The sequence below is a fragment of the Colletes gigas genome, unplaced genomic scaffold, assembly GCF_013123115.1.
Source record: "Colletes gigas isolate AHSC1104 unplaced genomic scaffold, ASM1312311v1 Colletes_gigas_Sc00003, whole genome shotgun sequence".
NCBI classification, from domain to species: domain Eukaryota; kingdom Metazoa; phylum Arthropoda; class Insecta; order Hymenoptera; family Colletidae; genus Colletes; species Colletes gigas.
In genome coordinates, this window is record NW_025106632.1 from 5,001,155 (window position 1) to 5,026,712 (window position 25,558).

A 25,558-nucleotide genomic window follows, 5' to 3' on the forward strand; every position below is an offset into this window, starting at 1 on the left:
AGTATACCTTCATTATCCAAATCGATTCGGGACAGAAAGGGTTAATAAATTATCGCGTGCGAATATCTGGAAATGAATGCGTCGGGTACATTCGTCGATCGAACACGCGTCTAGTAATTAATTGAAATATTTGAGCATACCTATTACGACAACCTGCAAAATGTCTTGTAACAGTTTGTTCGGTGCGATAACTTAGGGGTGACTAAATATCTAGAAGTAAAAGTTATAAATCTCACTAAGAAAGCCATCGTTGAAGCGACGTGTTCGTGCATCTTTTGTCGCTTCCTTCCAATACATACAACAGGGCTGCTGGAACTTATTCCCCGCTGTACTGCTCCCAACTACTGATCTAGCAGTTCCCTTCAGTGACTGGGGATCTTATATACAGGATGTCCCCAGGTAATTGTGAGAAACTATATCTCTAAAACGGTTGGGAAATACAAAAAATATCTCTGTACCATATATACATCTTAATACTTTCTTGCGAGGGATTAACAATTATAGAGTCACGTTTAATTTTGCTTGATGACATTTTCTTTTTTGTCTCTAACCGTATTAGAGATATGGCTTTTCCCAATTGCGTCACCCTGTATATAGATACCGGTGAGCCATCTGGACGTGGTGGGAGCAGTTAAGCGGTAGGGGAAGGAGCAGCCCTGGAATACAACAAGAAACTGTTAGTAACAGTCCGTTACGCTCTGATGCGACATTCACGCGTATCCCAACATGTCCAGTGGCGTATCTAAGGTAGAGGGCGCAGCATGTGCCAAGCACGACGGCCCCCAACTTCGAAACAAATTATAATATGTCGAAAACTACATCGATAAAGTTAATTCTTACCGAATCGTTTCCTCGCAGTATTATTACAGTATTATTTCCTGATCGAAGCAAGTAATCAAAAGATTTCTTAAACAGAGAAAATGTGTCTCTAATAAAATTTTTAAAATGACCAAACTTAAACGATGCGTAGACTCGAAAGTTTGAACAATAATTGCTAGTTACGCCACTTGGCACGACAACGGTTTCGAGAATTTCTAGATGTCGTTCACAGAGGTTGTTCGATAGGCAGTGATCCCTGGAGCAGAGGGGGCTCAGTGTACGACGTGTTCACGTCGGTTCCAGCTGTGTCGCTGTTGTTATGGTTGTTGCTGTTGTTGTTTTGGCCGTTTAGAAACGAGGCCATTTCCATCGGCGATTGTTGCTGCCCGCTCTGTTTAGAAACATGCGTGTTCGTTCGCTTCTTTCAGATCGGCTCAGTGAGCGTGTTGGTGGAGGGGTAACGTACGTGTGTGGTGTACGGAAAAAACGAAAGAAAAGCGGCTCCAGAGAGAAGTGCAGAGAGCGAGTAGAATTAAAGAGCAGCACACGCGACCAACGCTAAAGCTAGAAAAGACTAGTCTCCTTAATATCGAATAGTCTGAAAGCAGAAACACGTTAGTCGAATGTAAAATACGCAGATGCAGTCGCGTGCGGGATAGTGCGTAGAAAAATAAAAAAAAAATGGAAGTCGCTTTCAAGTAGATTTCGAGGCGTAATGGTTGTATCCGTTGGAGTTCAACCATTCATCAAAGATGGTTATTTTTTTACGTGTAATTGAAAACAATTGAAATTTGGTCAAGTTTTTCGATCGAGGTACATTTTTTAAATGATTATCTTCTTTCTGGAAGCTTTTTAAATTTGATAAAAACGTGAAATTGACAAATTTGCAAAAATTGACCTTGAATTATTATACAGGGTGTTCGGCCACCTCTGGGAAAAATTTTAATGGGAGATTCTAGAGACCAAAATAAGACGAAAATCAAGAATACCAATTTGTCGATGGAGGCTTCGTTAACAAGTTATTAACGTTTAAAGTTCCTGTGCGTCCAATTTCAGGTCAATATTTCTAACCTCATATTATATTTTCGGAAAAGAATTTTTTTCTCAAAAGTGCGTAGGATTTCGGGGGTATGTGTAATGACCAAAAATGATTGTAATTGACCCCCGCAACAGAAAATAATTTTTTCAAAACGATTTGAAATTTTTGAATTTAATTGTTAATAACTTTTTAACGAAGTCTCCATCAACAAATTGATGGACTTTATCGTTGGACGAAGGTCGAACTCCAAAGTTGCAACCCATTAGAACACGCACACGCACACGCACACGCACACGCGCGCACACACACAGACAGAGCGTTATACGAATGTTCGAGCGGTACAAACATCGTAGGCGTACAAAGTGACCACGTATGCGATTAAGATTGCGTTTACGTTCGCCTGGTGCACTTTTGACTTTAAGGGGGCATTCTAGACTGACACTTTCGGACCTTAAAAATATGAAAAAAGACACACTCGCGTAGTTAAACAATTTCTTTCGTTTTTTGGATTTGGTTCGTTAAAAAGTATCATGTATTTTTGTATGAAAAAAATTTACGTAACTTGGCAAGTATAAATAACGGTGCAAAGTGTAAAACTAGTGTCTCGAGTAATTTTTAGTTTATTAAATTCCAAAAATGTCCTTTTTTTTCCATGTTTAGACTAGAATACCTCCTTAGGACAGTGTTTTCCCCAAGTGGTTGGCGCCATTCCCCCCAGGGGGAGGGATCTTGAGATCCAAGAGATGCAAAAGAAGATTTTTGAATAATTTAAACGTTTCTTTCGATCGGTGCAACGATCATCAAAGTTTGACAACTGTTAAAACATAAGTTCGATAAGAGAAATTTACACGACTTTAAGCCAGCTACCAGATGACCGTAAATTACTTTTTTTTGTTGCATATTTAATTATTATATCTTGTTAAAAACTTGCTATTATACAAGTGATAATAACTAAATAATAGTTATTTGTTTTTTTAAGGGGTAGAGGGACGCCTTCCACAATGTCTGGAAATCACTGTTTCAAGGGGAAAATTGAATGACCATAGATGGAAATTTTTTGTCTGTCTCGAATGCGAAAGAACACTGCGCCGTCGACGCGATATGTCAATCCTCGAAATCAATACGGTCATTCTTTTCCACCGAAACAGAGCGAAAGTATTGATATTGCTACTTACAAATACCGACCTTAGGCTGTATTATATCTTCGGACGTATCGAGACCAGCGAGCGGGTTCGAGGTTATGTTTATTTTCGAGTCGGTGACACCACCGTTCATAACTCTTCCGTTTGTTATCGGTTTGCCTGTCGAACAAGAAAAATACGTTAACACTAGATTGCCCAAGGGAGTCATTTTTACTGCTTTTGGGCAATATAGGTATATACTAAGTTTCAGCCATTAGATTTTAATAAATTCGCGAATCTCTTAAAAATCTCCATTTTGTACCTTCTATCAATAGAACGTTGAAACAGCAAAGCGCTAGAACCATCAAAGTATTCCAAGTTCCGCTGTACTTTGCCGTTACAAACTATAATCACCTTCGCTCTGTGAGGATTCCCGGCTCTGTTTGCGTTTGGTCCTTTTATAGACAACCGCGACAACTATCAAACCACCCAGCAACGTCGATCCGCCAAGAACGCCGCCGATTATCGCGTACATGTTCGCGTTCCGATCGTCCGCCGGCCCGACACGGCTGTCCAGCGTTATATTGCTACCGTGATCCTTGCGGCTCTCGTGATCGTTGTGCTCGATCACCAGCTTCTTCGTTTTCTGGCATAGTATCTGCGAGAACTCCGAGGCGGCGTCCACCGAGAAGCTCTGTACCTTGAACTCGTACGTCGTGTCCGGGTGCAAATGGGATATGGTTATGTTGAAGGAGTTCTTCCCTTCGACGGTGGTTTTCACGTAGTCCCCCGCGGACGAGGAGGCCCGATGGTACACGTAAAAACCGTCTATGTTCGCCATGCTATCCGGATTCTGCCAGATGAGCAACACCTCTTGCGGGCCCAATGCTTCCGTGTTGGTCAGCAACGGTATCGGCATCTTCTTGCGGTCGGTGCCTTTGTCTCTGTTCAGGTGAAACCTCTCGGAGTTCGGGCTCGGTTTGTTGTCGTTGTTCTTGTACACCGCCGCGATACGGAACCGATACGTGTGACCGGGCTGCAGATCGGTGACCTCGAACGACCGCACGTGCTGCGGTATTTCCGAATTCGCGGTCATCCATTTCGCCTGTTTCCCGTTCAGCTTCTGACCGAGCTCCCGGTACTGGACTTTGAAAAACTCGATCGGCAAACCGGTGTTCTCCGGGACCGTCCATCTGACCATCACCGATACGTCCGTCAGTCTGGTGACGCTGGGCTGAGTCGGCGGCACCAGCACTGCTGAAAATGCAAGACACGTTTCAGAATTAATTACGAGCAGTCATTGTATTAACATTAACGTATGTATATTAGTGTCGATTAAAAGTCCCGTCGGTATAGGCGAAAGCCTGGGTACGACGCAGCTCGCGCATGTAGCGCTCGTGAAGCTGATGTTGACAATCATTGTCGATTAAAAGTAGTACGACTCATTTTACTCGGCTGAATCGATGACCGAGGGTTAACTTTAGGCGAACGCATTGTTCTTTGGTCGTTCGTTTAACTTGCTCGATAAATTTGTTTACTGATAATTAAATTACCAGTGCCTTTTCGTTTGCCCTCTTTGCTCCGTCTCCTTCCTCCACCTCTGGTGTGCTTGTGCCTTGAATTGGAGATCCCGTAGTCCGGTCGCGACTCGGTCGTACCCATGTGTTGCTTGGGATTTACTTTCAGCAAATTGTAGCCGGAGTCGAAGCCGTACTCGTTGCTGGCGACGCATTGCACGACACCCGCGTGTCTTTTCTCGACCTCGGAGATGAACAGCTTGAAACCTTTGATCTCCAGGCTGTCGCTGGGCACCAAAGACTCCCCGTTAATCAACCACTCGACCCTCGGTTCCGGTTCGCCGGTCACCGTGCAAGAGAGCTCCAATTCCCCGCCCTCCGAGAACGTGGACGCCTTTGGCGACTTGATCACCTTCGGTGCTTCCATTACTTTCAATATGATCACGGATTTGATGTGCACACCGTTGTTGGTCCACATGCAGTCGTACTCGCCCCTGTCCGACGGCTGTACGTTGTTGATCGTCAGGCCAGTCGCGGTTTTCACCGAATTGGACGGCAACGGGCTACCCAGCCTGCTCCACGTGACGTTTGGCACCGGGTAGCCAGCGCCAAAGCACTCCAACGTCACGTTTTTGTCCCTGAGAACTTTGTATTCCGTCTGCGGCTGTTTGATGAAGTACGGCGCCTGGAATTTCATATTTGTATGCACGTTCAGCACGGTCTTATGATTGCTGGTGAATATCTGATTGGTTATGTAATTGCTGGCGGTGCAATGATACGTTCCGCTGTCGTGAATCCTCGCGTTCTCGATCACCATGGTCTTCCCGTTCACGTTCTGCACGAGATTGTTGTCTTTGTAGAATTGTACTATGGCCTCCGGGGCGGAGTACGGCACGGGACACGTAACGGGCACCGTGTTACCGGCCGCCACGTTTATGACAACGTCCGTCTTGTCGACGAACTTCTGCAGCGTGGCGAGCGTCAATCGTGCCGGATCGGAGGCCAAACCGCTGGTACCTGAGCAAAGACACGAATTACAGATTAGTTCCTCGTATTGCAAACAAAAGCTACGACACACAAACGTGTTCCTAATGGGGGATATTTAGTAATTAAGTAGTGTTATTTTAGTTTTATTGTCTTTTGTAATAGGTTAAGGTTAAGGTTAACTTTAATTTTAGTTGTAAGCGTCGGCTGAAGGTGAGGTTAGGGTTGTGGGAGAGTTAAGAAGGGGAAAAGGAGATGACGAGGGGGAGGAGAAGAAGTTAAAAGAGTAGAAAGAATGGGGAATAACTGGAGTAAGGAACAGGAAACAGGTAGAAGACAAGTAGAAGAAGAAAATAGAGAATTTAAAAATTAAAAATAGAAGATGAATGGTGTTGCTACGAAGCCGATAGTGCCAGTATCGCACCGAAAAAAAAGTAGAAGAAGAAGAAGAGGACACAGAAACGAAATCCTCACCGTAGAAAGCTATGCACCGGTAGTCACCGGCTTTCGACTTGTCGTCGAAGTTCACCACGTGACGAGAGGTTTTGCCACTGTTGCTGGGCGTATGGGACACCGGCAGCCACTTGTCCGAACCTAACGGCCTATGGCGCCACGAGAACCGTTCCGCGGCGAGATTCAGGTTGCACTCGAAATTCACGTCGTCGCCCAGTGGTGCATCCAAAGGTTGAGGATGTCGAGTGAAGGACATGCCTACCTCTTGCCTTTGCCCTGTCAAACAGTTTTCATTCGTCAATATATTTATATTGTGTGTGTCTGTTGACTTTTAACACTAGAACTACCAAAGCAGTCAAAATGGCCTATTCGTAATTTCTAATAAAACTTATAAAAAATTTGTTGGACTGAATTTTTGAAAAATCGTAATTTTCTGTAAGAGAATATATAAACGCTTATTTCCATTGCATTATATATTTCTTCATCTATCGTTTCAATTTCTTTGGTACAAATAAACACACTATAATTGTCGGTAGGTCTACTGTTAAAATAAACAATAATTATACAGGGTGTTCGGTCGTATCCGAGATAAATTTTAATGGGAGATTCTAGAGACCAAAATAAGATGAAAATCAAGAATACCAATTTGTTGATGGAGGCTTTGTTAAAAAGTTATTAACGTGTAAAGTTTCGTCTGTGGAACGGCAACCAGCGAGCAGCTGCGCGCGCACGACAGTGGTTCTCACTCATAAAATTTCAAGGCTGCTGATACGTCAGTAGACTTTCTCATGCTGAGTGAGGACCACTGTCGCGTGTACGCAGCTGTTCTCAGATTGCCATTCCACAGGCGGAACTTTAAACGTTAATAACTTTTTAAGGAAGCCTCGATCAACAAATTAGTATTCTTGATTTTCGTCTTATTTTGGCGTCAAAAATCTCCCATTAAAATTTTTATCATAGGTGGACGAATAGCGTTAGGTACAATTTAATTGCGTTTACTATCGATCATCGACCATCGACTATTAATCGCGATCGACATAAATAATAATAAAGCAACGATTGAAATTTGTAATTTAATTATACAGTGTGCTCAACCACCCCTGGGAAAAATTTTAAGGGGGGATTCTAGAGGCCAAAATAAGACGAAAATAAAGAATATCAATTTGTTGATGGAAGCTTCGTTAAAAAGTTATTAACGTTTCAAGTTCCGCCCTTACTGAATTTTTTTCTCGAAAATGCGCAGGATTTCGGGGGCATGTCTATTCAACAAAAATGATTGTAATTGCCCCCCCACAACCGAAAATAATTTTTCCAAGACGATTGATACTTTTCAATTTCGCCCAAAATCGCCCATACCTTTTGGAATTTTTTTCTCGAAAGTCAGTAGGATTTCGAAAATATGTATAATGACCAAAACTGATTATAATTGACCCCCGCAACCGAAAATAATTTTTCCAGAACGATTTGAAACTTTTCAATTTAATTGTTAATAACTTTTTAACGAAGCCTCCATCAACAAATTGGTATTCTTGATTTGCGCCTTATTTTGGCCTCTAGAATCTCGCATTACAATTTTTCAATGCATTTCGTTTCTACAATTAAAACTTTCATTTTCCATTCGTTATCAGAAATTTGTAGTCGGATGAGAATTTCACCCAAAATGGGGGAATCGTGTGAAAAGTAACTTACCGTGGGCAAAGCTGGCCAGGACGTGTAGCAAAGCTGTGACAACGCCACATAGGGAGGGCACAGGTCGCATCTTGACACATTCTGCAATCAAGGAAGAGAGGAGTTACGCATATTTCTTTTTTTTTTCTGGTCCTTTTTCCGACCTCGTTGTCGGGTGGGGGAGAAGGAGGGGCGAGAACTCGCGGGGACTCGTGGCGCCGACTAGAGCCCCACTAAAATTAATGCCCGACAAGCGCGTTTAAGTTTAGAACGGCGAAGAGTTCACGTGGAAATAGAACGCATTCTCGTTCTAGTTTTCGATGACATCGCGGCTCACAATTTCGTGACGCGAAAACGTCAACTATTCTTAATGAGATCTCGCACGTGCATCTCATCGGTGAACGGGCGAAAAGGTTTTTATTCGAAATTTTATCAAATCCTCCACCCTCCTCGATTTAAATTTTAATTTATGAATTTATCTATTCGAAGAAACGTTAGAGATAACTCTGGACTGGAACCAGTTTGGTCGCTGCACACGAATACTTGGAAAGGAACAGGAATTTGACCTTGAATTTCAATAATTACGAAACGAGACACACGTCCTATATTGACACCTATTACCAAAGTGACATAACGTCAATGAAGAAAAGTAATTCTCGTTTCGCTTTCGAGCGTGTTCGTGTTTTATTAGACAGCAATAAAAGGCCAGTCGCGGGTCAATAAATATTAATGGACGCGATCTCGCGTCAAAAGGCTTCCCCCCACCCTTCAAAAAACATAAGTTAACGGGCTCGAGGTGGCGCAACAATCGTCCAATTAGTAAACAGCAAATACGTATTCTTCCTTTAAGCAGTAAATTCTAATCATTGTTACGACTCTAATCAGAAGGAAGAATGTAAAGTTAAAATATTGACTTTAGTTTCTCTAAGACACAAACTTAAAGTGGATTTTGTGAGTCATAAAAACCCATTAAATTTCATTAGTTTTGATATGTCATCTCTGCGTAACTTCGGACAAATTAAAAAAAATGTGTTTTATTTTAATATACAGGTAGCCCCCCTACAACACGGTTTCGCTATAACACGATTCATATGTACTTCTACAGCACTGGATAACATGATTTTTCCTTAACATATTTAAAAACTAAATTACCTTAAAATAATGACGCGAAGGAATAAAAAAAGTTATTAAAAAGTTATTAACGTTTAAAGTCCCGCCAGTAGTGATTTTTTTTCTCGAAAATGCGCAGGATTTCGGGGGTACGTGTAATGACCAAAAATGATTATAATTGATCCTTGAAACCAAAAATAATTTTTTTAGAAGGATTTGGAAATTTTTTTTTCACCGAAAAATTTCAGCACCTACCCGAATTTTTTTCTCGAAAGTGGGCAGGATTTCGAGGGTATGTCTATTCACCAAAACTGATTGTAACTGACCCCTGCAACTAAAGATAATTTTTTTAAAACGATCTGAAATTTTTCAATTTTGTCGAAAAATTTCACACCTTCTCGAATTTTTTTCTCGAAAGTGGGCAGGATTTCGGGGGTATGTCTGTTGACAAAAAATGATTGCAATTGTCCTCTGCAACTAAAGATAATTTTTTTAGATCGATTTGAAATTTTTCAATTTTGTCGAAAAATTTCACACCTTCTCGAATTTTTTTCTCGAAAGTGGGCAGGATTTCGGGGGTATGTCTGTTGACAAAAAATGATTGCAATTGTCCTCTGCAACTAAAGATAATTTTTTTAGATCGATTTGAAATTTTTCAATTTTGTCGAAAAATTTCACACCTTCTCGAATTTTTTTCTCGAAAGTGGGCAGGATTTCGGGGGTATGTCTGTTGACAAAAAATGATTGCAATTGTCCTCTGCAACTAAAAATAATTTTTTTAGAACGATTTGAAATTTTTCAATTTTGTCCAAAAATTTCACACCTTCTCGAATTTTTTTCTCGAAAGTGGGCAGGATTTCGGGGGTATGTCTGTTGACAAAAAATGATTGCAATTGTCCTCTGCAACTAAAGATAATTTTTTTAGATCGATTTGAAATTTTTCAATTTTGTCGAAAAATTTCACACCTTCTCGAATTTTTTTCTCGAAAGTGGGCAGGATTTCGGGGGTATGTCTGTTGACAAAAAATGATTGCAATTGTCCTCTGCAACTAAAGATAATTTTTTTAGATCGATTTGAAATTTTTCAATTTTGTCGAAAAATTTCACATTCTCGAATTTTTTTCTCAAAAGTGCGTAGGATTTCGAGGGTACGTGTATTCACCAAAAATGATTGTAACTGACCCCTGCAACCAAAAATAATTTTTCCAAAACGATTTGATATTTTTAAATTTAATTGTTAATAACTTTTTAACAAAGCCTCAGTCAAGAAATTGATAATCTTGATTTTCGTCTTATTTTGGCCTCTAGAATCCCCCATTAAAATTTTTCCCACGAGTGGTCGAACACCCTGTATAAACAAATTACAATTTATTAAATTAAGTTTGCGTTCAATTAAAATAATATGCTTATGTAGAATTTTAAAAAAATATTTGTTTTTAATAAGTTTTCCGGACGTAATTCCCCTTTTTATATTGGTTCTGGGTCTCATATAACACGGTATTTTCTAGGAACCTATCTACCGTGTTATAGGAGGGTTACCTGTACTTTAATTAAATAAAAATCATGGGGTATATTTTTAAAATCATAGTCAATCAATATTCCCTATTATTTCCTATTTTAATCCGCATAAATAGATTGGGAAGACATCTTAACCTTAAAGAATATAAACTATTGTTTACAATTTGTTGACTAGTGTTGTTTTCGAGAACGACGTGAATCGATTGTCCGATGCACGTATCCGCGAATTGTATCAGCAACCACGAAGAAAGCAAGGTCGCGGCGAGAAAACCGAACGGACAGAGGTGCCACGGTGACAACACGAAAATGACCATATACGGTGACGAAAACCGTCGTTCATTGCGCGCACCGCTTTCCACCCACGTGCTGACGCCTGATAGTCGTGAATGACGATCAGAGAACCGTACCGACACGTCGAAGACCGATGGAAATTATTTGTTGGCCAACACACGCGCCACACGTAGGCAGATCCATTCACGGTTTACACCGTACCGTCCACCCACGCGACACTTTCATACACAGAATTAACGCAGAGATTTTCTTTTCTGCGCGACACATCTGGCCGGGAACGGTCGAATTTTAGCCACGCGCAACGAACAAAGATTTCACATTCGTTCGTGAACTCCCATTTACGTTTCGTTTGCAAATTCATACGTAAACTGGAATCTGTTGGTATGCAATTTGACTTGGCAAAGGTGCCTTTTCACCAAAACTAAAAATTAACATCAGCCACAACTTGAAGCCAATTGTAATGGTTATTTAAATATTGCATTCAATGTACGTAAAAATAAAACAATCTGCATCGTATTATCTTTTGTAGTTTTCATTTTATTTTCATTCCAAGTCCCGTCGTTCTTATTCCGACAGTTTTCGGTTAAATTCGAACCTCGGTTCCATTCGTTCCGTTTTCCTCGTTTCGGTTCTGCCCGGAACGCGAGAAAAAGAGTTCGCCAGCGACAAGTTCGTTACGTGGAAGAAGCGAATTCGGCGGGTAAGTATCCGTCCGTTGTCTTCGAACGAGAGAAGCATTTTTCATCGGGGGCCGAAATCGCGGGACAAAAAGCACACGCTCTCGGGTCCACCCGGCGAGGCAGTTTAACGTGTTTTATGTACGGGAGGACTCTTAACTTCTGGTTAAATGGTAGCATAAATACCGGTGGTATGTAACAGGTGAGAAGGGCTCGAAAGAGGCTGGTTTCCGACGTTGCCTCTCGTAAAAATAAAGAACTCGAATTCCAAAGCAGTGGTTGTCAACCCCCCCTCTCGCCCCGCCAAGCACCGACGATGCCGCCGCCGCACCTAACCTTACGGCCAGCCAATGCCACTCGGCTTACGCACACATGCGCGCCCGCACGAATCGTAACAGCTGAACGAGAGAATTAGACTCGTTTCTACAACCTGTCGGGTTGACCAGAAGCTCGAGGTTCCGAAATCCTTTTTACGCGCGGCGATCATCATGGCCGATCGAGGATCAGGAATCGAGTTCCACTTTCACGACCTACCTCTTGTTACCGACCAAAATACCGAGAGATCACGACGATCCAACGATCGAAATTGCACAAAACGTTCCGACGCACGGTGGATCATTTGCCCTCAAAAAGTTGACCAAAATACGAATTCAAAAATTTCGGGACGATAGAATGAATGTTCAAGTAACCAAAAATTCGTTGTTCTGTTCGTACTTGGCGAAGGAAAACTTAAGAATGGTTACTTGCAATTGTCATGAATTAAAAACCACGATCTCCCAATGTTAATTGTTATCGAATATCGTTGGAGATATCAGAAAAGATCATTAACAAGATGCATGTAATATTAGTGTTACAATAATATTATTCTTTGCTTGAAAACCTATAATTTTGCATAAAATTCGCTTGGTACGCATGGTGGTACTTTAAGGCCAATTGGATGTTCTTATGAAGTTTCAAAAGATACGGCACGATGGCTAACTCGAAATTATAAATAGCGATGGAAGATATATTTCAAAGTTATTCGCTTATATTAAGTTCATTACAAATATCAAAATTGCGTGCAATTAAATCGACAATAATTTTCGTTCGATATTCCGTAAAGCAAAGTGCAGTGTTCCGTTACATCCGACGAATAAGAACCAGGAAGATCGGGTTCCCGTTGATCGAACAGATTCGAGAGAAGTGGACCCTTCCTTTCTTTCGGCGATCGTCGATTAATCACGCGAACGGTTTTTATTACGTTCCGCGTTGCGTCGCGTATCTCGTGGCTGATACGAGATGCACGACTAATCGCGATTCTCTTCCTCGATACGGGCGACGATCGCTTGGGCAAAACGAGCGAAGAATATTTAGCCGTATATGTGTCATATGCTATTTTAATTTGCTTCCCCATACCTAACCACTTATATTCCAGCCACGAACGTCCCGTTTCGAGCAAAATAGCCGGCTTCGACGACACCTTTCGTTTTTAACGATTGATCGACACGTACGTCGTGACAAGATCGCTCACCGCGATAATCTTTCGGTATTCGAACCGTGTTTCTACCGGCTCGATTGACAGCTCTGCCGATATTGCTGTTAGCGACGCGAGACACTTTTTATCAAAGTTTAATTAAAATGTGCGTAACATGTATGCAGACTCGTAACGCAGGCGCATTAAGCAGCGCGGTATTATCCGAATGTAGATTTTGTCAATTGTCAGAAGTTCGAACGGCGGTCGGATATCGCTGTTCCCGACGCGTACACGTATATCTATATGTATATGCATGTATACATATATTTGACGACGCTGTGCACATCCACTGCACATTCGTGTTTCACCAAAAATGCTGTTGGCTCACCCCTTCCGGCAGGTGATCTTCCACGGCGACACCATGAGCGAATGTTTTCGACCGATCGGCAGTATTCGTCGAACACAAGTCTCGTCCGTATTTACGTTCAACAGCCGCGAACCAGGTTTCGCGAAGCGTGGAAATCAAAGCACGGCAAAGATCGACGATGGGACGGAAGAAAAGAAATATAATTATGCTCGAGGCACACTCACCCTTTTTCCTTCGATCCGGCTGCACGATCCTTTCGTTCCAGATCCTTTGGGTTTTCCGTGAACCTTCCAAAACCGATACTACCTCGCGGCGGCGAAACGACCAGTCCGTTAATATTTCGTGCCGGTGAATCACTTCATTTTTCTTCCCGGCGATCGTTGCGAGCCTCGATCGGTTCGATTTCCTATAGAACACGACGCTTGGCGTCCACCAGCACACTGGAATGCAGACCGACAGGTTTTGAACCGCGATAAAGTATATAGTAACGAGGTGTGCTGCGATCTAGGTATACGCGTGCAGGTTGGTACAGCGCCGCGCCGTCACGTGACCCGATTCCATTTTAAACGTGAAAATAAAATCCGTTGACGAGTCGCCGAACGTTACGATACAAGATCGTTGAAACAATAACGATGATATTCTACGGTTTTATTACGCTCACGCCGAACGTTTACGCTCTCGCTCGGACTGTATTCGTGAAACTAAAGCGTTCGTCGCTGTGCACGCTCGTTTTACTGGCGCGGCGAAACATTCCCGCGAGTGGCGCCACTTTCGAAATCTTGAAACACGCTACTTTTAATTTAAGAAACTGTACTTTTTGTTCGTTGTTACGAATGCGAATCTACAATGCGATTACATGGGCTCGTATCGTAGCAAATGTAATCAGACTGCATTCAGCCCAATTCCGATACACGTACGTGTACGTACAAATCTGTTATTAATTTATAATTTTTGCAGTTTGAATTGATCGTGATCGAGAAGGTTGAAGAATGTAAATAATTGATCCAGCTCGTATTTGATTTCTCATATTCTTTTCATTAATAAAGTTCTGTCTTGGTTACAATCTAAAATATTAAATATTTTACTCAATTATATAAGCAAGGTCAAAAACTTAACAAACATTTTACAGTGTATTTTGTTTAAAATGAGTAATAATTATATTAATAATGATAATATAATTATCAATAATAATAATAATAATAATAATAATAATAATATTACATATTACGCCAACAAAATTCGTACAATGTACAACTCGTAGATACACATATAAATTAACATCTGTTCCTCAAAATAAATGAATTCTGCGTTTGGCACGATGTCATGTAATGGAAGCAAATTAAACACCATGTTTACATTTTGATTGTCCGTGGCTAGTCGCGATACAATGAAATATGGTTTGCTTCGTACACTCGATTTTTTGGTGTTTTAGTCATCGATGGTTGTTTATTTGTTATTTGCCAGCCGGTCCGTGATCGACAAGAGCGAACTATTTAACATTGCGTTCGATTATGATTTCTCATGCGTTATGTAAGATCACATAAAAGAAATGGTGTTTTTTTTATCGCGTACGTCGCTACAGGTAATACTTGGTAAAAATACTCGACGAGCGAGCTCCCTTGTGCAATTGCTCTGTCGTACAATTTTCATATACATGTTTCACAATGTGCAACTGCGCTTTATTACGTTGTAACGTAAACAAATGTTTCCTGAGGACCGGCCGACTAAAGAGTATTCTGCCCAATGTCAGGATTTACTGGTGTATTGCTTTACGTTGTCTCGCTAATCGATTATTCTACTTTGTAATCGATCGATTAGCTAGATCACTATTATTATAAATGGCATCCCACCCCCTAATTGATTACATTAGAATAAACTACATGGAAGAACAGATCTTCAGTCGTAGCAAACAAAAGCTAGGACTAAAAATTTCAACAAATAGCGAAAACTGTGATATTACTTTCAGTATATAATATAATTATAGATATATACATATATATATATACATATATATGCGTATATATATTTCTTTTTATGTATGTATACATATATATATGTATTATACACACACACACATATATATATACATATATGTATATAACACTACTAATTTGAAGATGCCAGTTTCCCTATCTAGATTAGAATGTTAAGGTTGTCAGCAAGAATGCCAATTAATAATATCAGAAAGTGTGATTCAAACACCTCTTTTTTTCTCTCTAAACAATAAAAACTTATAAAGCTCTAAAAATTTTCGTTTCACCAAAGTATAACAACAACAACAAGGCGTGTTTAGTTTTGCAATAATATCACAGACAATAGAAAACGTAAAGTCTACAAAAACTGGTCTTGCTTGTGTGTATACAAATTTCGAAAAGTGTGCCCAGCCCTCGGGGCACGTGCATCTAAATAGGATAAATTTTACGTTACATAAAAAATGTACATTTCTCTCAAAAATTTAGGTTCCTCGATCGTATATAACATGGCATTCTTCCTTGCACCCTTATCTTGGATCTTTCTCTGTAGCCGATTAGCTACAATCACATAAAAAGTTTTGGCAGCGCGTCCCCGTCAATATGTCCATTCAATTTATCGTACTTTTTCGAACTTCTCGGTTATGCTAAATTAAGTATAATTCTTCTTCTTTTTTTCTTTACATTAATAACACATCAGAATTTTGTTATATTATTTATAATTTTCCCGTTGCTTCGCAGACAAAATGATCGCGGTCGGTGACTTAATTAAATTTATTACCAGGTGTAATTTAAAAAATGTTCCAAAGCAACCAGACATTAAACATTAGAGAAATAAACGATGTCATTATCAATAAGTTAAACTAAATTGCACCTTTGTGAAAGCAATAATCATGAGTCTTGCGTCTGAATATATCTGAGCCAGCAGTAACATATATTACAGGTAACAATTCATCATTATTTGCAACTGTGACGCTTAAATATCATTATCGACCTAACAAGTGATATTACTTCATTATTTACTTTTTTTTTCTCGTTTTCTTTTTACGTTTATACATATAGTCGTAAGACTAGAAACGTGTGTCCGATTTAAAATTTTGTAATTTTAAATTGGTAACCAAGTCCTCACCGAGCTGAGTACCCCTTCACTATATGCATTTCGCTATTAAAAAAAAAAAAACGAATCGAACGATTAAACGTCTCTTTCACGGAAATTTTACAATTATATGGCGTGTAATCATAAACACATGAAACTGTTTCAGGCTGCGCTACCATGCTCGTGTTTTTTTTGTAGTGTCACGCAAGTTACTATGATTACAATTAGTAAGTGGTTTAAGCTAATGAACTGTGTTTTTTTAGCGAATTATTAGGAAGAGCTTTTATCACGCGGGCAGTGCCCTGTAAAAATATACGTTCTCTCTATATAGAACTACGTGTTAATGTACACAAGACCAGTTTCCTCATCGATATCCGCTTTTTCACCACATATACAACTCGTTTACTTATCAGGTATTCACAATGCTCTTAATATTATGAATATATTTATTTTTTTATTTTATTTTTTTATAAAAATAGGATGACCTCTTGTTCTTATACCATACGCTCAATATTATCAATATATGATATATATATTGATCCGTTAACAAAATTTTGCAACTGGTCTATGCATACATTGTAGGATCTACATATATACAGCACTGTTCAAAATCATCTCAAAAGCCACGAAGATAGTAGAAAAAGGCATGAAATGATAAGATCTCCCTCATTTCAAATCCATGCTCAGCGTAACTGGACTTTCCGTATTTCTTTCTCCCCGTTACTGATAGTTCTCGCGGAACGATTTTACGCACACATACAGCCGTGTACATGACCAGATGTATTCCGAGCGTGATGAATGAGCACGTAACATGAACGTGTGTATGGTGTGTGTATATATATATATATATGTGTACACATATATATATGTATATATATAATCTTTTTTTTTTTTTAAATATATTATCAATTTCTCTATCGAATAGATATCAATTATATCTCTATACATATCTACAAAAACCTAATATATAGAACTCTATTATCATTAATTAAACTCTCTATGAATTAATATGTATAATCGTCACAACAGGTCTAAAAAGTTCATCGTTATTTAGTACGCGATAGTGATTCTTTTTTTTTTTTTTTGCTTTTTACTTCATTGACATTTCCATGAACCGCTTAGTTTGTATCATGTCTTAGTAACATGTTGAGAAAAGTAACTTTTTTAAACACTACCCTTCTATTATTGCTTGTTGCTTAGTGCTACTGAATTTATTTTGGCATATAGCGAGTTCTAAACCCTGAGCGTTCGCCAATAATATTTTCATTTCTCGTTTTCACTTCGTTCTTCTTTTTTTTTTTCCATTTTTTTCTTCTTCCTTTTTAATTATACTTTAAATAGAAATGCACCTGCCGACAGAGCCTTCCCTTCGAATGCGACGCGACGCGGATCGCCGTTCAATTCTCTCACTCATTTTTTTCTTCGCCCTTACATGCCTAAAAAACTGGCAATATAACTTCGATGCAAATTCTTTGCTATTATTAGTCGTATTCGAAAGACGATTGATTCATTGTCAGCGATGTAAGATTAAATGTCCGTTCTGTCCCGACAATCGATATTGAAAATATAATTTCGAAATGTTTCTTTTCGTTTTTCTCTTTTTTTTTTTTTTTTGCGCTCGATGCGTGGTAAGGATACATGGGTGGCGCGCGATTCAGTTGCGCGCACGCGCGACAGAAACTTTTATATAATCTGCTTTAAATACCGCTTTCCCTCGCTCCACTTTGGCCAATGTTTACGTCTCTTTTCAGGCGGATTCGAGTAATCGTTCGGAACCGAGCGTTTCTTCGGCTTCGACGTGCTCTCAGACTTTGGTACCGGATTGACACCCTGTACATGAGATATTCTACTGTGACTAACCGCCGTGGTAACACCCGCCAAATTCAAAAGAGCGTCCGCACCCTCCGCTATTTTCCGTTGCTCGTCGAAGTCGGGGTTCGTTTCTTCGCAGGAATATTTGCTGAACAATCAAACATTATTTACTACATGTAATTCACGTTATCGTCTGTAATTTTTATCGTGTTATTACAATTTTCAACGATACACTCACCTCTCTTGTTTTATTGAGGTAATGCAGCTGTACGTGTGGTCCTCGCTGGAGCTTCTAGTGATTACTGGAACCAACTTTTCAGACTCCACTAATTTTCGTTTACGATCTGTGTGAAAATTTAAAACACTACTATAAATAAGATTCGAAACATTAGTATCGTCGTTTAGTGCCTCCTGCTAATAACACTGGTGAACAACTTTTCAATAATTATTTGTATCTTTCATAATTGAGCATTTTCTCATTTGTTTATATACAGGGTGGTCGGTCAACCCTGGGAAAAATTTTAATGGGGGATTCTGGAGGCCAAAATAAGACGAAAATCAAAAACACCAATTTGTTGATGGAGGCTTTGTTTAAAAATTATTAACGTTGAAAGCTCCGTGCGTACCGAATTTTTTTCTCGAAAATGCGCAGGATTTCGGGGGTATGTGTAATGATAAAAAATGATTATAATTGACCTCCGCAAGCAAAGATAATTTTTTTAGAACGATTTGAAATTTTTGAATTTTGTCGAAAAACTTCATAACTTCTCGAATTTTTTTCTCGAAAGTGCGTAGGATTTCGTGGGTATGTGTAATGATCAAAAATGATTATAATTGACCCCCGTAACCGAAAATAATTTTTCCAGGACGATTTGAAATTTTTGAATTTTGTCGAAAAACTTCACACCTTTTCGAATTTTTTTCTCGAAAGTCAGTAGGATTTCGAGGATATGTATAATGACCAAAACTAATTATAATTGATCCCCGCAACCGAAAATAATTTTTCCAGGACGATTTGAAATTTTTGAATTTTGTCGAAAAACTTCACACCTTTTCGAATTTTTTTCTCGAAAGTGTGTAGGATTTCGGGGGTATGTATAATGATAAAAAATGATTATAATTGACTCCCGCAAGCTAAGATAATTTTTTTAGAACGATTTGAAATTTTTCTTTTTCACCGAAAAATTTGAGCATCTAATTAGATTTTCAGTGAAGAATTTTTTTCTCGAAAGTACGTAGGATTTCGAGGATATGTATAATGACCAAAACTGATTAGAATTGACCCCCGCAAGCGAAGATAATTTTTCCAGTACGATTTGAAATTTTTGAATTTAATTGTAAATAACTTTTTAACGAAGCCTCCAACAACAAATTGGTATTCTTTATTTTCGTCTTATTTTGGCCTCAAGAGTCTCGCATGAAAATTTTTCCCAGGGTTAAGCACCCTGTATATTGGAACAAAAAATGATTGATTTAACGCCGTTGACCAGTGTAATATGAACGCAATATTTGTGGAAATTATACGCGAATTTTCGGTCAAGTTACCTTTATTATGATTTAAAATAATAGGACCGTGTTTGAAAGAAAGCATAGCAGCGGCAGCTGCATCTACGTCGCTGTCTACTTCAGTTTCTGTGTTATCGGTAATGTTGCTCGATGCCAGTCTTTTGGAAAGGTATGGGAAGAGGATAGGATCTGGAAGGCGCGTGCTCGTGTTCTTTCTCTGCGGTTTTTCTGGGGAAGACAAAGTTTGAGCAGTGGGAGGTGGAAATGGAGCACGAGACAATGCTTGTATTAAATTCGGACGATATTGTGCATCTACCATCCATAACGAACCTTTGCCCAAATTCTGAAAAAATAAACAAGTAAAAATTAACGCTCGAAACCTCGAAACTCGCTGCTTCTTTATTTTTGTGCAAACACCTTTAGTGAAAATCTAACACAATATACTTACTGGAGCTTTTTCCACTTTACGAAAGCACTTATTCAAGCTTAGGTTATGTCTAACAGAGTTCTTCCATCCGGTGGGTGCGTTCCTAAAATATGGAAAGTGGTCCAAAATCCAGGCGTACACCTCCTTGACTGGCAGAGCTTTTACAGGGCTATCTTCAATAGCCATGAAAATTAAACAGGAAAATGAATATGGTGGTTTACTGTTCCTGTGTAAATGAGGATCATACGGTATATGTGTTGGATGTTTGTTGCGATTCGAAACTGGCAGATTATTGTTGCTCAGAGATATCTTCGTTTGATTATTTTGTGAGGAATTGTAGTGATTTTTTACCGACTCTTGAAAGATTTGCATTGTCTTTTGACCAGTTTTGTTGGAGTGCTGAAAGCTCTGACTATGTTCGTGTGACGTTGAGTTATTTATCTTGCCATTATTATCTGTTGCAGTGACGCGAAAAAGGGAGAAAATTACATTTAATTAATACCATACCATCGAACGAAACATAACGCGAATAACGTGAAACAATTACCTGGACAATAACCATCATCCAAACTCGAAATCGAATTAGTGTTTTCAGAAAAGTCTGCCATGTCGTCGCAAATGTTGTTGTTTAATACGTTTTTGTTTTTCATATCTTTCGAGGGATTCGAAATATCCAAATCCTTCAACAGATTTTGTTGATGGAGCCAACTCAATGAAGTCAAATCATCGTCTAACTGACTGTTCTTTTCTATGGACTTTTCCGACATTGAAATTTCCCCATGAAGCTCGTCGGTCGAATTTGTCTCGACGAAAGCACTTGTGTTTTCTTTTTCTTTCATCGTGTACACCGTTTCCCCAAAACTGAAGACCTGAGTACTGTTCAGTCCAATTTCAGTTTCTACTTCGGATGCATCTGGTCTATCTGGCGGCATATTGTGTCAAGTATCTCTTTTCGTCACTGTAAAATAAAATTGCATTTGTTAAATCATGAAAACCAATTCTCGGATAGTAAAAAAGAAAAATTAAACTACAGCGAATTTAGAAACGAGGAAATGTAAATGTTAAATTTTAGAAGTAATACAGGGTGTTCGGTCAACCATGGCAAAAATTTTAATGTGGGATTCTGGAGGCCAAAATAAGACGAAAATCAAGAATACCAATTTGTTGATGGAGGCTTTGTTAAAAAGTTATTAAACTTTAAAGTTTCGCACGTACGGAATTTTTTTCTCGAAAATGCGCAGGATTTTTGGGGTATGTCTATTCACCAAAAATGATTATAATTGACCCTAGAACCTAGTAATAATTTTTTTAGAACGATTCGAAATTTTTTTTTTCACCGAAAAATTTATCTACCTTTCTGAATTTTTTTCTCGAAAATGTGTAGGATTTCGGGGGTATGTGTATTCACCAAAAATAGTTTTATTTGACCCCAGAACATAGTAATAATTTTTTTAGAACGATTCGACATTTTTTTTTCACCGAAAAATTTGTCTACCATTCTGAATTTTTTTCTCGAAAATGTGTAGGATTTCGGGGGTATGTCTATTCACCAAAAATGATTATAATTGACCCTAGAACCTAGTAATAATTTTTTTAGAACGATTCGAAATTTTTTTTTCACCGAAAAATTGGTCTACCTTTATAAATTTTTTTCTCGAAAATGTGTAGGATTTCGGGGGTATGTGTATTCACCAAAAATGATTATAATTGACCCCAGAACCTAGTAATAATTTTTTTAGAAGGATTCGAAATTTTTTTTTCACCGAAAAATTTATCTACCTTTCTGAATTTTTTTCTCGAAAATGCGCAGGATTTTGGGGGTATGTCTATTCACCAAAAATGATTATAATTGACCCCAGAACCTAGTAATAATTTTTTTAGAACGATTCGAAATTTTTTTTTCACCGAAAAATTGGTCTACCTTTCTGAATTTTTTTCTCGAAAATGAGTAGGATTTCGAGGATATGTCTATTCACCAAAAATGCTTGTAATTTACCCCCGTGACTAAATATAATTTTTTTAATATGATTCGAAATTTTTTAATTTCGTCTTAAAATTTCAGTACCAACTTGATTTTTTTTCTCGTAAGTGGATAAGATTTCGAAGGTATGTGTATTCACCAAAAATGATTGTAATCGACCCCCTTAACCGAAAATAATTTTTCCAGAACGATTCGAAATTTTTGAATTTAATTGTTAATAACCTTTTAACGAAGACTCCATCAACAAATTGTTATTCTTGATTTTCGTCTTATTTTGGACTCCAGAATCTCCCATTAAAATTTTTCCCAGGGTTAACTGAACATCCCTGTCTGTATATTTACTACAAGAGTTGTTGTTATATTTAATTACGTATGAGAAAATTAAAAGAATTACTTAGCGCGTTATCTTTTCGTCGCGGAGTTTAATTTTACGATTCACATTCTAATTTTTTATTCGATCGATAACGATTTAGTAGTTGTTTAACTTTTTATCCGTTGTTCGAAACTTTTGTGCAGGTAAGAATTCCGCTCGTCTGCTGTAAAAATGTTCGTTTTGTTTTCAAAGGGGGAAAAGACGTTTAATCGACAAAGTGGGGGGAGGGGGGAGGGGCCAAGTAGATAAGCGTCGACGATTCGACCGGCAACGAAGCAGAAATGCTGTTGCCAAGCAACAGCTTCCTCATAATCCTAGCAACGTGGTTACACCTAGTTTCTCGAATGCATCGACTCACTCGCAGAAATCCAATCATTGACAACGTGTTCGCCACGTACATGTTACGGATTTTCATTTCGATTTCAATTATTTACGAGCATCGTGAATAATAAAAGAAAAGTTTCTTTAACACTATATTTACACACTGACTACATATACAGTCAATCCCATTAAAAACTTTTTATTTTTGGTAACAATGACTGGTATAAACAATTTCTGCATTTTACCATTACTGTTATGACAGTATTAACTCGTAGAAACGAAAATTGTACACTGTTACTGACGCCAATGGTACTACATAACCTATAATTCGACTTGTCGTTTAATTATTATGACTGTTTTTTCATACCGTATAATATATATACATCTATGCAACAACAAAATTAAAAGATTGCCAAATATTGTTTATTAATGCTAGAATTCGATACTGAATCAAGTTACAATAATTGCATTAGGGATGACACTAACAGCTCCAATATGGATACCTTAATCAGTGAATTTATAAAGAAAAACGGAGATTTTTAGAGTCGCGTTATTATTTTTCTCGCAGTAAAGATATTGAACAGTAACAGACAGAAGGAAACACATGTATGATACAAAAAAAAAAAATTGCCCCACTGTCCGAGTTTTACTTCGAGATCAGATTCTATTATTTTCAAAACTTTCTTTTTTACGACTCCGAATGAAGTTTTATTTATCTAGTGTTTAAATATTTTGGTTTGCGTTATCAATCGTTTCACGAAGCACGAAAATCTGAATATCTCAAGTTTCAGATTGAGCCACGGCAGGAGAATTATGTGTACAACGTTAAATGGATAAATAACGTCGGATGAGAAACAGCATTGGAGAATAATCGTTCTAAATATTGTTCGTACGTTTACCTATTTTTGGTATCATATAGGAATACTATAATTAAGGAAGGGACGCGTAGCTAGTGAAATTGAATTTCCGCGCATATGACGCGCCTGTAGCCTCGAACCCAAAGTACCAACATCGTCATTTGTTTATCCACTAATAAGCGACAAAATGGCCGTACCATTACGAACACATTGAAATCTGAAAATAAACTTTGATGGAATCGATGCGTTCCTCAATACCTTAAATGATATCCGTCGGTTTGCTCGACAGTGTCGCAGGTACTTCGTGCGTGTCCCATTTCACACAATTTTCCGCACCGATATTCTACATTTAAATCGTTTTCGAAAAAAATGGCGTCCGCTCGGTGCAGTCTGTTTTCGCAACATGTTTCTCCGTCCTTGTTATTAACACACTTGCTACGCGAAACAATCTCGACGGCTGCGTTTGTAAATTTGCGTCTCCATTATCAGCACGAGAGGACACGGGACAGAAATCGGCCGTCGACGCGTGGAAACGCGACAAATTACACGCAGACATTTAATTCGTACGAAAATTCGTACCGTGGCACGATCGCGATCGTTTCGTGGTGTCCGCGGGCGCGAGAAAAAAATAAATAAAGAAACAAGAAAAAAGAATAAAACCGAATCGAACACGTCGTTGGTGGAAACTGGGTCCCACGTGAAGCGACACACAAATAATTTGAGAACAGTCGAGACATGCCACTGCGATACTTGTTGAATTTAAATATGGAGTTGATAATGATTACGAAACTGGAGCAAACATGAAAATGGCCACGGCATCGCTTGCACACGATATCAACATCGTGTACAATGCAAACCCGTGTCCCGTATCGTTCTATTTCAACGGCGAACAGCCCCGTGCGGGAATTCGGTCGAAGAAGAATCATGCATACAGAAAAACACCTCTTCTACCAACCATATTTTTTTCTGTATTTTTACGTACGCGTCAGGATTTGGGGCACGAAAAATCGGGAGAACGAAGCTTTTCGTTCGCTACGTAGCGAACGTACGGTCCCGTTCGCGATACGTTTCGTAGATGTTCACTGTTGTCGAGAAATTTCGTCGACGAGATCCAGCGAGTAACGTTTAACAAATGAAACGGCGTTTTGCGTCTTTCTAGTTTTTAGTCTGGCGTTCGTTTGTCGCGGCACGTTTAAATTCTCTCACCTATGAGCGGACGCGTGGAACGAAACGGTGCGAAACTTTTTAAAAAAACTCACGTATTCGAGTAGACAGACGGCAGTCTTCGTTGGTTTTCTAAAGACGGGCATCTCAAGCACACTCTACACAACACCCAGCTGATTGAGACGCCATGTTTTGACGTCATCACGTGGTTGCCGAAACATCTTGTATCGTATCGCATCGCAGACATCGATCTATCGCAACCTAACCGCGAAAACACGAACTGAACGAAATATTCAACGTTGCCACGAATGCTGCTACCGAAACAGGATTATTATTAAAATCAACAACTTACCATGGAATAAATTCACCGATGTTCTGCGACCAGAGGGCGCACCGAGAAATTTTGAGTGCAAACTTGATTTCAGCCCCAAATCTCTCCTGTACTAGAATCAGCAGAACGTTGATTATTAAAACATAGAACAAGATACGATTACTAAAAAAATTAATAGAATAGTAGTCATTCTTTGCAATTTGGCGATCAGCAGTCGGGAATATATGAAAACGTTGAATATTAAAAAATTAAACGCTACACAGCGAAAGTTGGTGTCCTGTTGGGCGACTTTATCGATGTCGATTACGCGTAGCTACGGCACTGTCGATCAAAGTCGAGCGAACGATTATCGCATGGCGGCAAAACGCCGTCCACACGTTTCTCACGAGCATTTTCTCGAACTGTACGAATTCAAAATCGCTTCGACAAATATTCTCCGCGTGATTTTTTCTTGAAAAATGATCTACAGAATATTCATGTCGATTAACGAGCTTTTCCGAAAAATGGAAAAATATTGCGATTCGAGACGATTGTCGTTTTTAGTAAAAAAATTTCACTTTCATCGCTTCAAGGTCGTCCGAAGGTTACGGGTACACTGGGTCATTGAAATCGACTTGACTATCGTGTAAATAATATGGCGTCTTTTATTCAGGTATCAATACTTTATTTTGGTATTTTAAACGAAAATAACTTACAGTATTTA

The 25,558-nt window shown here is 39.0% G+C and overlaps 2 protein-coding genes across 5 annotated transcripts; both read right to left on the minus strand.

Annotated features, from left to right (window-relative positions):
- On the minus strand, window positions 1–13,315 carry LOC122404514 (interference hedgehog-like). Of its 2 annotated transcripts, none has more exons than XM_043408538.1 (7): window positions 13,242–13,315; window positions 7,623–7,703; window positions 5,955–6,209; window positions 4,533–5,513; window positions 3,394–4,236; window positions 3,044–3,159; window positions 1–1,210 (listed from the first exon to the last, which is right to left on the minus strand). In XM_043408538.1, exons 2-7 carry the CDS (start codon window positions 7,690–7,692, stop codon window positions 1,046–1,048), a joined length of 2,430 nt encoding a protein of 809 aa, XP_043264473.1. In that variant the 5' UTR covers window positions 7,693–7,703; window positions 13,242–13,315; the 3' UTR covers window positions 1–1,045. The 2 variants fall into 2 exon arrangements, with proteins under 2 accessions (XP_043264473.1, XP_043264472.1); XM_043408537.1 differs by having other exon boundaries at window positions 1,084–1,417; window positions 3,034–3,159.
- A 1,144-nt stretch (window positions 13,316–14,459) lies between these two features.
- Window positions 14,460–24,736, minus strand: LOC122404685 (forkhead box protein N3-like). 3 transcript variants are annotated; one of them, XM_043408869.1, is made up of 6 exons: window positions 24,620–24,736; window positions 20,376–20,786; window positions 19,850–20,283; window positions 19,441–19,744; window positions 18,134–18,239; window positions 14,460–18,043 (listed from the first exon to the last, which is right to left on the minus strand). In XM_043408869.1, exons 2-6 carry the CDS (start codon window positions 20,758–20,760, stop codon window positions 17,767–17,769), a joined length of 1,506 nt encoding a protein of 501 aa, XP_043264804.1. In that variant the 5' UTR covers window positions 20,761–20,786; window positions 24,620–24,736; the 3' UTR covers window positions 14,460–17,766. The 3 variants fall into 3 exon arrangements, with proteins under 3 accessions (XP_043264804.1, XP_043264805.1, XP_043264807.1); XM_043408870.1 differs by lacking the exon at window positions 24,620–24,736 and adding an exon at window positions 23,619–23,932; XM_043408872.1 differs by lacking the exon at window positions 24,620–24,736 and adding an exon at window positions 23,403–23,525.
- Between the last annotated feature and the right edge of the window lie 822 nt (window positions 24,737–25,558).